This window comes from Acomys russatus, chromosome 8, assembly GCF_903995435.1.
Source record: "Acomys russatus chromosome 8, mAcoRus1.1, whole genome shotgun sequence".
NCBI lineage: Eukaryota > Metazoa > Chordata > Mammalia > Rodentia > Muridae > Acomys > Acomys russatus.
In genome coordinates, this window is record NC_067144.1 from 20,913,147 (window position 1) to 20,925,892 (window position 12,746).

The 12,746-nt window shown below is 43.9% G+C and overlaps 1 protein-coding gene across 1 annotated transcript in view; it reads left to right on the forward strand.

The window, feature by feature from the left end:
* The first annotated feature begins 9,596 nt into the window (after positions 1-9,596).
* Positions 9,597-12,746, forward strand: part of Polq (DNA polymerase theta) — a 79,434-nt gene continuing 76,284 nt past the window's right edge. The window contains exons 1-2 of the mRNA XM_051149887.1: positions 9,597-9,852; positions 10,790-10,969. Coding sequence (XP_051005844.1) covers positions 9,693-9,852; positions 10,790-10,969 — 340 coding nt within the window. The 5' untranslated portion in view covers positions 9,597-9,692. The remainder of the gene's footprint in view (positions 9,853-10,789; positions 10,970-12,746) is intronic.

Sequence of the window (12,746 nt, forward strand, 5' to 3'; positions counted from 1 at the left end):
GTAAAAAAGAATGGCTTTATCTTGCTGAGTGGTTTTGTAGGTTTTATTCTGTGTGACTGTCTCTCTGACTTTTCTGTTTTCTTGTCTTGCTTTCACTGAGCTGAAGGGAATCATGATCTAAGGGGAGGCATGCCTGTGTGCCAGTTTCAAGAGGCAGTGCAGACAGCCCTCCCCCTGAAGAGTGGCTCACATTCCCCAAGCTAGGCTATTTTAAATGAGTTTAGAGGCAGCCAACCCTCAAACATTCAAGAGAACCCAGCTCAGCCAGAACCACCCAGCTGCCTGGTAGACCCACGAACTATAACAAATGCTTATTATTTTAAGCCAGTGAATTTGTTAGTTAAAAATTCGCAGAGATCTGGTGCATAATTTAATATCCACCATTATTCAGATCTTCAGGTCTTTTTTTGTTTTTTGTATTTGTTTGTTTGTTTTAGTTCACTCAGTTCTCAGCATGTTCCCCAGACCTGTCAACACCCACAATACATTGCGCTGGGGTTCCCACAAAATTCTTAGTCATGTAGAATGTAAGGTGTAGTGATAGCAACTGTCCATTTGACCCATTACGTGTTCTGCCACATCCTCTGAGCCCTCTGGAGAGGCCCTTGCTTTCTGCCCATCTCCCACAGAGAGGTCTGAGAGATGGAGAGAGCATCTAGAGGACCCCAGTTCTGCTTGGACAGGCTTTACAAGGGGGAGGTGGGGAAAGACGGGGTACTGCTGTGGAAATTTGGATGGGCGCTGGAGACATAGCTCAGTGGTAGATCACTTGCCTGACTTGTGCAAGGGGCTAGGTTAGATTCCCCTAGTCCTGAAAAAAAAAAAAAAAAAATCAAAACCCAAACCCAACCCCTCCCTCCCCACACACACCAAAACAACTAGACCAGGGGTAGTGGCACGCAACCTGCTGAGGCGGGAAGATTTGAAGTTCAGGCCCAGGCTGTGCTATATAGCAAGACCTTGTCAAAAGAGAAGGGCAGGAAAGAGGAGGGGGGGAGGAGGAGGAGGAGGAGGAAGAGGAGGAGGAAGAGGAGGTGAAGGACATAAGTTTAGAGGGCCAAGGTAAATGTTCTTAAAGTAAATCTCAGAGGCTTAATAGATGCAGAAAAGGCATTAGAGAAAGTTAAGCATGACCTCAAGATAAAGTTCTGGAGACACTTGGGGTAGATGGGCCATACCTGAGATGTAGGAAAGGTGATACACAGCAGCTCCATCGAACACCTACTAAACAAGGGAAACTCAAGAGAATTTCCTCTAACGTCATCTTTCAAGTTCAGTACAATGCTTGACGCCTTAGCTAGAGCAACAAGACAGGTGGAAGACAAAACGGTAAAAACGGGCAAGGAGGAAGTCTGATTATCTCTGTTTACAGAAGACAGATTTATACTTAAGGCCTCACAGAGTCTTCTAGAATACTCTCAGATCTAATGAATTCTTCAAAGTTGAAGGATACAAGGTCAATACACAAAAGCCAGTAGCCTCCTTATGTACCCAAATTGAACTTGAAGGGAAGAAAGTTAGAAGAAAAACAGTCATAATAACATCAGAAAGTAGAATTTCTAGGAACAAACAGACAATTATGTAAAAGACCTCTACAATGAAAATGGGAAAAGGAAAGCCAGGCAGTGGGGGTGCACGTCTTTAATCCCAGCACTTGGGAGGCAGAGGCAGGTGGATCTCTGAGTTCAAGGCCAGCCTGGTCTACAGAGTAAATTCTAGGATAGCCAGAGAGCTACACAGAGAAATCCTGTCTTAAAAAAAGATAATAATAAGAAAGAAAGGAAGGAAGGGAGGATGGAAGGAATGAAGGGAAAGGAAAAAAGAAATCAAGAGTTATATTAGATTTTTCATTCTCCTAGATTGGGAGATTTTTCATTCTCCTAGATTGGGAGATTTTTCATTCTCCTAGATTGGGAGATTTTTCATTCTCCTAGATTGGGAGATTTTTCATTCTCCTAGATTCTCCTAATATTGTGAAAGTGGATACATTAAAAGGAATCTAGGGATTCAATGCAATTCTTTAAAAAATGATTGTGACATAGCTCTTCACAAAACTGGGGGGAAATCCAAGAATTTGTACGGCACTGTAAAAGACCATGAATAGCTCAGAATCCTAAGGACAAATGACAGAAGGAGGCGTTCAATCAATACCTGATCCAAATTGCACTGCAGAGCTATAATGACAAACACAGTCTGGTGCTGGCATAAAAACAAGATAGGTAGACAGGGGATCAGGGAACAAACCAACAAAGCTTTGGCCACTCCCTTTTTGTTTTATGGAAGTGTCAAAAAACATGCAGTGGTGGGGGGTGGGGGGGGGGAGAAAGTTTATTTAACAAACGCATAGCAAGACTGAGTATTTACCTGCAGCAGAATAGAATTAGATCTGTAATTTCCACCCTAAAAAAAAAAAAAAAAATGACTAGACCATAACACCCAGATGGCGTGGTATACATGATCTATCTGCTCCTCAGACAATCATGGCTGGGGACACACACAGTCTGGCCAGTTCCAGCAGTTGCACATGGGCTGCAGTATGTACACTCCTCCCCCACTCACTGTCCCAGGAAGGACTTTGGGCGTCTGCAGCTAACACCAGCAGATTCAACAGAGAAGCCGATGAACCAAGTGGGCCAGGGTGTGTTCCCCGCCAGGGCTATGATGAGCAAACCCAAGATAGAGTTGCCAAGCAGGAATACTGTGTTTACTCAGAAAACAGTTATTGCTTGTCTCCCATAGGTGGGTGTCCACTCTGAAATGTATATAATACAGTGAACGGGTAAGTACTTTGAGGCAGGGGAACACAACCTTACATCACAGCGGGCCAAACTCACTACCAGACACTTCTCATTTGCTCCCCTGTGTTGACCACCCAGTGAGGTCTTCGGAACCATCCCAGAGTCCTGTCCTCTCTTAGTCCCATAATTGTGAAGCGAACCTGGTGACTGGTATCCTTTAAGTCTTTTTAGCCATCTTGGGCCCCACATTGATGCGCGTTTCTGTCCTGCCTCTCTCTGTCTCCCGGTTTAGCTATAATTAATCCCTTGGAATTCCCATTTCTACCTTGCATTTAAATGTAATTTCTTTTCTCCATCCCCTGCTCCCTCAAGACAGGGTTTCTCTGTGTAGCCCTGGCTGTCCTAGACTCACTTTGTAGACCAGGCTGGCCTCGAACTCACTGTGATCCACCTGTCTCTGCCTCCCGAGTGCTGGGATTAAAGGTGTCTGCCAGGCTAAGTGTAATTTCTTAATCTAATTATGTAACCAGACAGCACACCCAGGAGGAATAGAGACCAGTTGGAGATATTTGTGCCCTCACTCTGGCTATCCAGGCTTTTAAAACAAGACTTCCCAGGGAATTTGAACCTTATCCCACCCCTACCACCCCCCGCCCCAGAAATCTCACGCTGAAAGGAAAAAGTTGAAGCCTGGTAGCAGCCAGAGGACCTGTCTATCCGCGGAGTCCACTCTGTGTGGACCACTAGTTAGACCACTTGGCTGGGGCGACAGCAGGGTTCAGAGGCAGGCAGACCACATGTGGTCCAGCACTGCTTACATGTCAAGACCATTGTCCTCCATTTGTACTTTCAGAACCCTGAAGATGGACCCAAGGCAAGCCATTGATTATCTTTATAGCTCTTCTCAATAATGCCATGCTGAGTAACTCTCCCCTTTTCTGCTTTTAACGATTACTTGTTGGATTAATTGACAATTTTAAATTGTTTTTATTTTTTTTAATGACGGATTGGCTATACCTGATTTATTAAGGATAACATGGTGCAGGTTCTGACCCTCAATAACTAGTAACACCTACCATCGCCATCCAAACACACAAACTGATGTTCTTCCCTCCTTCCCTCCCTCCCTCCCCCTCCCTCCCTCCCTCCCTCCTCTCCTCTCTCCCTTTCTTCCTTTTATCCATAAAAGTATGCTTACAGTCTTGTACAACTGTGATGGACTGCACTCATTTTCTTTCCTCAAGTTTCCTACCTTAGGTAAACCCTCCAAGCTGCCTCCTAAGGTTTTAAAAAATATTTTGAGCTGGGCATGGTGGCACATAACTTTAATCCCAGCACTGGGAGCTAGAGGCAGGCGGATCACTATGAGTTCAAGGCCAGCCTGGTCTACAAAGGGAGTCTAGTAGAGCCAAGGATACATAGAGAAACCCTGTCTCGAAAACCAAAAACAAACAAAAATATTTTATTATTTTTTAATTTTTAGCATTTAAAAGTTTCCCTATTTCTCTATATTCCTCCCCCAAAATAAAATATTCATCTTTTTACATTGAACATTGAAACATTAAACTCATGTTTAAAATTAATCTTTTATGCTATTTTGCCTTCTATTTTAGATTAAGCTTGCTTTCATGCTTCTAATGCTAGTTTTATTATTATTGTTATTATTATTTGTTGGGGTGTGGTCTGATGTATTTTGATGCTAATTACTGCTTGCTGTCTGTGTGACCCAACTTTTGCTTAATAAAAAGCCATCCCACCTGGGCAGGACAAAGGAGATAGGTGGGGCTAGGAGAGAGAGGAATTCTGGGAAGAAGAAGGACTGCCAAGAGGAGGAGAGACACCTCAAGGGAAGAGAGGAAGGCCGCCATAGGTTAGATGGAGGAGAAGCACATGGCCGGCATGGATGGAGAATCCGGCCCAGATGAAGAACATGAACAAGTATTTGGGTTTATGGATGGGAGGTAGTTTGATAGAAGTTATTGGAAGCAGATGACATGGGATTGAGACAGGGATCCCATGCCTGAGGCCCTACTGTGGAAAGTATTTAATGGCTGGCTTCTGTCCAGGTTCAAGATGGTGCAGGTCCTACTATGGAAAGTAGTTTAGAGGATTGATATCTGCCCTGCCCCAGGTTAACTTAGGCTATTTTAAAATATAACAAGTGTCTGTGTCTTAATTGATCGCTAGCCGGGCCTACTGATAATACAGATAATAAATGTAAATTTAAAAACAACAACAATAATTATTACTATTATTATTGCCACAAATAGTTATTTAGGCTTAGTCACATCTGAGTTCTTTGATCATTGTCCCTTTCATCTCTTTTCTGCTGTGACAGCTTTATTCTTTCTGATGTACTCATAAGAGGCCTATTTAGTGAGGGATTGTTAATTATAATTTCAGACATCTTTATTATATTTTTATTCTTGAATAATAGGTTAGGCAGTATAGAATCTATTTATTTATTTGAAAAGTTTTAGTGGTTAAAGTTTTATTAATTTGGAGGTAATTTTAATGTGTAGTTGATTTTGCTTGTTTGTTTTTTTCAAGACAGGGTTTCTCTGTGCAGCCTTGGCTGTCCTGAACTCGCTTTGTAGACCAGGCTGGCCTTGAACTCACAGAGATCCACCTGCTTCTGCCTCCTGAGTGCTGGAATTAAAGGCGTGCGCCACCACACCCAGCGTGTAGTTGATTTTTAATGTATTTATACTTTACCCACACTTTATATTTTTATATCTAAAAGTGTCTAAGCCAGACTTATTTGTATTTATCTTATTTCTATTTCATTTTATGTCTTTGATCCGAATGCACTCAGATTTCAAAATTCTGGACAATTCTAAACTTGGTTCTTCTGGAATTCCTGTTAGGACTTTTTGCTCTAATTTTCTATTGCTGTCCTCTCTCTGGCTTCCGGAGCTTCACCCCGTTTAGGCACGACGTCAGAAGTCTGACATGTGGATTTGGTTTGATAGCTTTTGCTGACCTTTAAATTTGTTTTCTCTGTTGTTCTCTCCCCACCATTTGCAGTCTTAGCAGCAAGTAATCTAGTTGTTGTGGGCTAACTCTGTCTGCAGTCTGCTTCTCTGTCAAGTAAAGAATTACAGGACATTTGTAGTCCACTGCACATAAGATTTAGCTCAGCACATAGCATATGAACACATATGGCACACAAAGCCACAGTGAGCCCACTGCATAACACAGGACTGGGGTCCAGCCTGGTAACACTGGCTCCTCCAGGGGAGCCTGGGCTATATACTTACTAATAGGGTGCGGAGAAAAGCTGGTTGGGTCATTTTATTTTATTATTTTATTTTATTTGTTCTTCGAGGCAGGGTTTCTCCTATAAGTCCTGGCTATCCTGGACTCACTTTGTAGACCAGGCTGGCCTTGAAGGCAGAAGGATACACCTGTCTCTGCCTCCTGAGTGCTGGGATTTAAGACGCACACCACCTCACCCAGCACGTTGGGTCATTTTAAACGACAGCATGGGCCGGACTGAGTGTAGATCTTTGAAATTCTCCTGAAGAAAGCTCTCCTAGCCCACCCAGCCTTGTTATTAATGGTCCATAGCAAAGCTGGCAGGGAGTTAGCCCAGGCAAATCCACTTTGAGGGTCATCTGTGGCTAGCAACAGGAGTGAGTTGGCCTCCTGATTAGGAATTAGCCCACTGGCCTGCCAGAGAGAGAGAGAAAAAAAGTCTCATCAGTGAGTTTGTCTGTTTTTTGGGGGGTGGGTGGGTGGGGTAAGAATCTAGGAGTAAATCTGTTAAATTAGAGGTCCTTGGAGGCCAGTTTGCCCCCATTCCTGGATGTCACCTAAGCCCTGATAGGGTTGATCTAGGTACACCCCTCCCCATATCTACCAACTTAAGAATTAACTCTTTCCTGACTTCCATCATAGTCAACAAGTACATGAAAGAGCAATTAAAAAGACATGTTATTAAAGGCAAGAATTTAATCCCTTATTTCCTTTTGCTAGTTTTCTTTCTTTCTTTTCTTTTCTTTTCTTTTTTTCTTTTTTTTGAGACAAGGTCTCTCATTGTACCTAAAGCTCACCCAGAACTGGCTGTCTAGCAAGCCCCCAAAATCCTTCTGCCTCCAGCTCCCCAGTGACGGGGCTAGAGGTGCTTATTGCTGCCTGGCTTATTTGTGGGTTCCGGGGGGGGGGGCGCACTCAAGTCTTTGCTTCTACTGAGTTTAGTTAGTGATGCCTGTTGGAGTGTTGACTGATCTTGTGGGTTTGATCATGTGTGGGTGCCCACAGCTGAGGTGAGTTCATGAATGCAACAGCCATGTCAAGCCTAGGAGACAGCGTTTCACACCCCCATCTTCTTTGTCATCCTCCTTACATACTTTAGGCCCTTTCATCCTAAATGTTCTCTGAGCCTTGGGAGGGTATACATAGATGTCCCTCTTAGGGCGGAACACTCAACAGTTAATTTATTTTCAGCACTGTGACCAGCTGTGAGTCTGTACATTAACTACAGAAAGATGTTTCTCTGCCACTGTTGAGAATAAGGTCAATCTATGGGTGTAGGGATAAATGTTTGATGGCACTTTGAAATGTCCATTTAGCAAATTAACACTAGTAGGTTCCCTTCTAGGGCCTACAACCACCCTATTCACGGGCTTATGGCCAGGTTTAGGGTACTAATATATTTTAAAAAGACTTTATTTATTTGTCTTATGTATATGAGTGCTCTATTTGCATGTACACCTGCATGCCAGGGGAAGGCATCTGATGACATTATAGATGGTTGTAAACCACCAACCATGTGGTTGCTGGGAATTGAACTCAAGACCTCTGGAGGATCAGACAGTGTTCTTAACCACTGAGCCAACTCTCCAGCCCGGTATTGACATTCTTCAGAAGTAGCTTTGGTTTTAGGTTTGAAGACTTAAAAAAAAATAATGGGAATAGAAAATGAAGATTTGAAAGAAAGCTATAAAATCTAAAGCTTATTTTAGGCTTATAGTAGGATGCCAGCTTTCAATGTTTTCCTCATTTGGTCATGGCTCACTTAATGAATTTGGTGGGTTAACCATAAGAGATTTCTCTGGCTTATTCTTTTCTCATCACAATGGTGAATTACTATTGATGCTTATTAGAGTATTTAAATGTAATTTTCGCTGAGCAGTACTTATGTGGCAGCCCTGGTCGCAGCACCTTGTGTATACACACTCATCCACGTGTCTTATTCCTCCCATCACAGGATGTGGACCTAAGCACTGAGGGGTTATGTAAGCTGCCCAACATAGCACAGTTATTACATAGCTATTATATTTTTAAGCCCAGACTGTGTAGGTCTACAGCTGGACTCTTAGTTCCTGCCACGACTGTAAGTCAGATTCCATTGATAGTCCTCTAGTTCCGTTCATTTCTCCCAGAGCAGTAGTCACAATTTAAATTTATAATTTATTCAGTGTTTGCATCGGTATCTCTCAGAGCGGGGACCATTCCACCGTGTCACTGCTACACAGAGTCTAGTATGTAGTTGATGCCCAATCATTTCTGAGTGAATAAATGCATAAAAGAAAGAAGTGTTTCTTTCACGGAGTAATGCCTCCCTCTGGTGGGATTTTAGAATATTGTCATTTAACCGTTTCCTAAATTCCTCTCCTTTGCTTTCCTTCCCACTAAAGTAAGGGCCATAGTTTCTGCAGGGTAGGCTTGTTGCCCTCTGCTTGGTTTGGCAATAGGAACTGTGGAACCAGGTAATTAACAGCCCCAGTTTATGTCTGGAAGTCGGTCAGAGCGCATCTACTAATGAATTCGTTGCCTAGAATGAGCCCTCATGCACTTTCAGAGCCTCTTCTTTCAGCACCAATGCGATCTGTTTAACATCGCCAGTTCTGATCATAAGATCCTCAGGAGATAAGGCTTGAAATAGCATCTGAGTGCAGAAATAGCCCCTCCCCTATCAACCGTCAACACAAAACAGCAGCGCCTCACATCAAAGGGACTAAGAGATTATTCTGGAACCAAATATGAGTTACCATGGCCCCAGGAGCACAGATTTAAACTGCTCTATATACATACTGTTCTGTGGTAGCAGTTTCACGGAGTTTTTTATATTTACAAAGCAAAGAGGGTTATACATTAAGACATTTTAAGATACATTGGTTGAAACATCAGGTAGGTTGGATAAAGCAAATCAAAGTTAGCCTCTGCTGAGGGGCTCAGATGTGGAGGACAGCGTACCTAGCTTTTGGGTTGGTGGAAACTAAGAGTCTGTTCATACATTCCAAAAAGACTTACTTAATACTCACAAGAATGTGACAGAGTTGTGTGACCAAACAAGTGGCTATTTAAGGGGCTGAGATAGCCCAAAATAATTGGGCAGGAACCCGTCTACAGCCTGTAATGTTTAACCCTGAGGTGGCTCCTCTGCTTCACCCCGCCCACCTTACTTCATGTATTCTACAAGAGGAAAGCAGCACAAATTACATTCTACCAGAAACCCTTATAATTTTCATTTTACACACTCTGGAACAATTTTCGAAAAACCAAAACGAAACAAACACATAGTAAAGAAGAAATTTTTTCCTAATCTATTTACATAAGGGCAGCTCATTAGCTCACTTTATTGCCAGCACAGCTTTCTTATTCAAACCAGAAGTGGATAAAAACAGAAGGAATGTTTTTAAGACAATCTACGAATGCAGGTTCAGGTGTCTCAAGGTCTCGAATGCTCAATTCCTTTTCATTACCTAGCCGCCGGTGGAGGCCGGAAGCCAGACTTCAGCGCGGGCAGTTCCTTCCCTCGCCACTCTATGGTAGTCGGGTCACTCTAGCCACGTTAACTCTATGATTCCGGGGCGGGCCGGGAGGCCTGAATTTGAAGGCGGAGGCGGGAAGATGGTCGCTGTAGCTGTCACCCGGCCGGGGTTCTCAGGCATGGGAGGCCTCTGGAACTGTGTCGTGCCCTGAACAGCCAAGAGAAGCTAGTTTGCAATGAATCTTTCGCGCCGGAATGGGAAACGGCGGCGTTCATCGTCCGGCTCCGACTGGTTCTCGGGAGACGGTGAAAGCTGTGCCAGCCCTGAGCTCCCGTCTAGGCCGGTGCTGAGTCCGCCTCCGGGCCTGGGACGCGGCCCTAGGGCCGCAGGGGCAGGTACTCCAACACCCGGGCTGAGTTGGGCCCTGATGGCCTCAGGGGCATGCTATCCAGGACCGGAGCTGGGAAGGCGGGAGGGCTGCCGGGGGATGCTATCCTGCACCGGGGCTGGGAAGGCAGGAGGGCTGCCAGGGGATGCTATCCTGCACCGGGGCTGGAACTCCCACACCCGGCGGGGAGGCGGCCTCCCTCCTGGCTGCCAGCAAGCTCGGCTGATTGTGTTTTTCCTCGCCACTGCCTGTGTAAAGATATAGGCGTTCTTTGGTTTTTGGGTCTTTACAACTTCACAGAAACAACTTACAAGTTGGACAGATCCTGTCACCATGTAGAGGGGTTTGCTTTGAATAATGCCTAGTGCAACCTCACACTGTCTGTAGTACCAAGTTGCTGGGTGTAGCGTAGGATGATGCAGGCTGTTTGTGTTGTTTCCTTAGAATGTTAGCCTAATTCTTGTTTGCTTTTTGAGCCAAGGGCTTGTTCTAGCTCAGGCTGGCCTGAGGTCTTGGACTCTTGATCCTGCTTCTAATCCCCAAATGTCGGGATTACAACCCCTGTATTGTGTATCTCATAATTCTTTGCCCTTGGTTATGCAGACATCTTAATACTAAAACACAAACAGAAACTTCTTTAACAGCTTTGTAATGCTTACTTATCCCTCAGGGAGCGCCTGCCTCCCACCTCGTCGGTCCAAACTCCTTTTTCAGTGTGTATAGCACCATTTTGTTTGTTTGTGGCTCTTAAGAGTTTTCAAAATCATGTCTAGTAGGTAAAAACTTGCTGGTGTCTTTCTGTACAGGATCAGTTTCTTATTAAGTGTCTTGAAGTCAAGATGTGTTTTCCGTTTCATTTCATCGTCTAGGAGCTGCAACAGTAGAGGGCTAACCACTCAACTTTTATGTTGGAGGTGATGAAATTGTTTGTGTTTTCCTGAAAGGAACATGCAAGCAAAGAGTTTCTGGTGAACAGATAGACCAGCTGCTCCTGGCGAACTGGGGACTCCCCGAAGCAGTTCTGGAGAAATACCATAGTTTTGGTGTAAAAAAGATGTTCGAATGGCAGGCAGAGTGCCTTTTGCTTGGACAAGTCCTGGAAGGAAAAAATCTAGTTTATTCAGGTATTCAAATTTATGCAAACTCCTTTCACTTAAAGTTTTCACTGTGAATGATTCTGTGTTGGGGCGATCACATTTTACGTAGGCGGACAAGCAGATTCAGCGTAACTAGAGAAACTGGCAGAAATATGTGGAGTGTCATCATTTGCATACCGAAATCATGAAAAGTCCCATTATGTGGGCGAGCAGGGGAAACAAGGATGTTTCCACTTATTTAATGAGCATGTGTCCCAGAGTGAGTTTGTAATGGGAGCACCTGCCTGCTCCTTCCTCAATGGATCTCAGTTGCCTTTCAGGTTTTGTTTTGTTTTGTTTTTTTCCTGAGACAGGGTTTTTCTGTGTAGCCTTGGCTGACCTGGACTCACTTTGTAGACCAGGCTGGCCTTGAACTCACAGTCATCTGCCTGCCTCTGCCTTCTGAATGCTGGGATTAAAGGTGTGCACTGCCTCCACTGCCGCCACCACCACCACCACCACCCAGCTTTACATGGGTTTTCAAGGGTAGCTTTGATGTGTACAATTAAGGGTCAACTATAAGATACAATACCTTTGTGTCAGTCTTCTCTGAAGTTGCAGGTCATTTGGATTTTTTATTAAGGGTATAAAAAAGCTAGACTATTAACTAAGTAGATACATGTTCAGACTGGTTTGGTTTGGGAACCATATTATTGACCGGCTATGTGAATTTGCAAATTGGAGGGAGAGTGGAGGAGGGGAGGCTAACTGACTTGGTAGTGCTGAAGATCAGGTATCAGAGCCTCGGACGATTGGCACACAAAGTATTCCTAAGTGCACAGCAGTGCCAGTTCGTTGCAGTGGAGGAATTTCAGTCTCTTAAGTTTCTTGTAACTTTGGTCTCAACTCGCACAAGCAACCATATGTTGCTTTCAGGATAGACCAAAAAAATTCTTAATGGTTATAACCTCTTCTTCATGTAGCATTTAAACCTCTTTAAAATCTTTAGCTATGTATGTGTATATGTATCAGTGTGGGTGTGGGCTGAAGTGCAGTGTGCACAGAGACCAGAAGAGGATGGCAGATCCCTTGGAGCAGGAGTTATAGGCAGTTGTCTCTCCAGCCCCAACCCAACCACTAGTGGTTCTGTTTTTGTTTTTGTTTTTGTTTTTGTTTTTGTTTTTGTTTTTTTAAATCTCCTTCTCTCCTCGGGTATTTTGTAGTCCAGGCTCTTGAGGTTGCTCACTGGCAGTCCTTTCCTGTCCCCACAGTTTCTTTCCTTTCTGTAAGCTTCCTTACAGCTTCTCCCAATTTCTGTCCAACACCTACCTACCTTATTATCTTAAAGGTGTTCATAGTGGTGCTTTTACCAATTCAGTGGGTTCTTAAAGAAACATAGAATTAATGAGGTATTCCGTAGTGTTCATCATTAATTTGTTGTAGACTTATTAATAATAATATTGGTTATTTCTTACCTGCTGTTATAGAAATAAATGGACACATAAACCTGTTAGATTTTTATGCCTTATGCTTATGCCTTAATAGACCTGGGTTGGGCAGATATCAACTCTCTAAGCTATCTTGTCTATTTCACATCCAAACCCCTCATAAAATGCTCGCCCATGTTCCACTTGGGCTGCTCCCGCTCCATCAGGCTAGTCCTCAGAGTAAAGTGCTTTGGCCATGTGTTCTGGTTCCCGCTAACCCATGGCGACCTGCTCCTTCTTTTCCTTCCTCTTCTATCTCCCTCTTGTGGTCCTTCTGCTCTCCAGCTCATGAACCTTAGCTCTGCCTACCTCTGTTCTCCCAGTCCAGGCATAGGCAA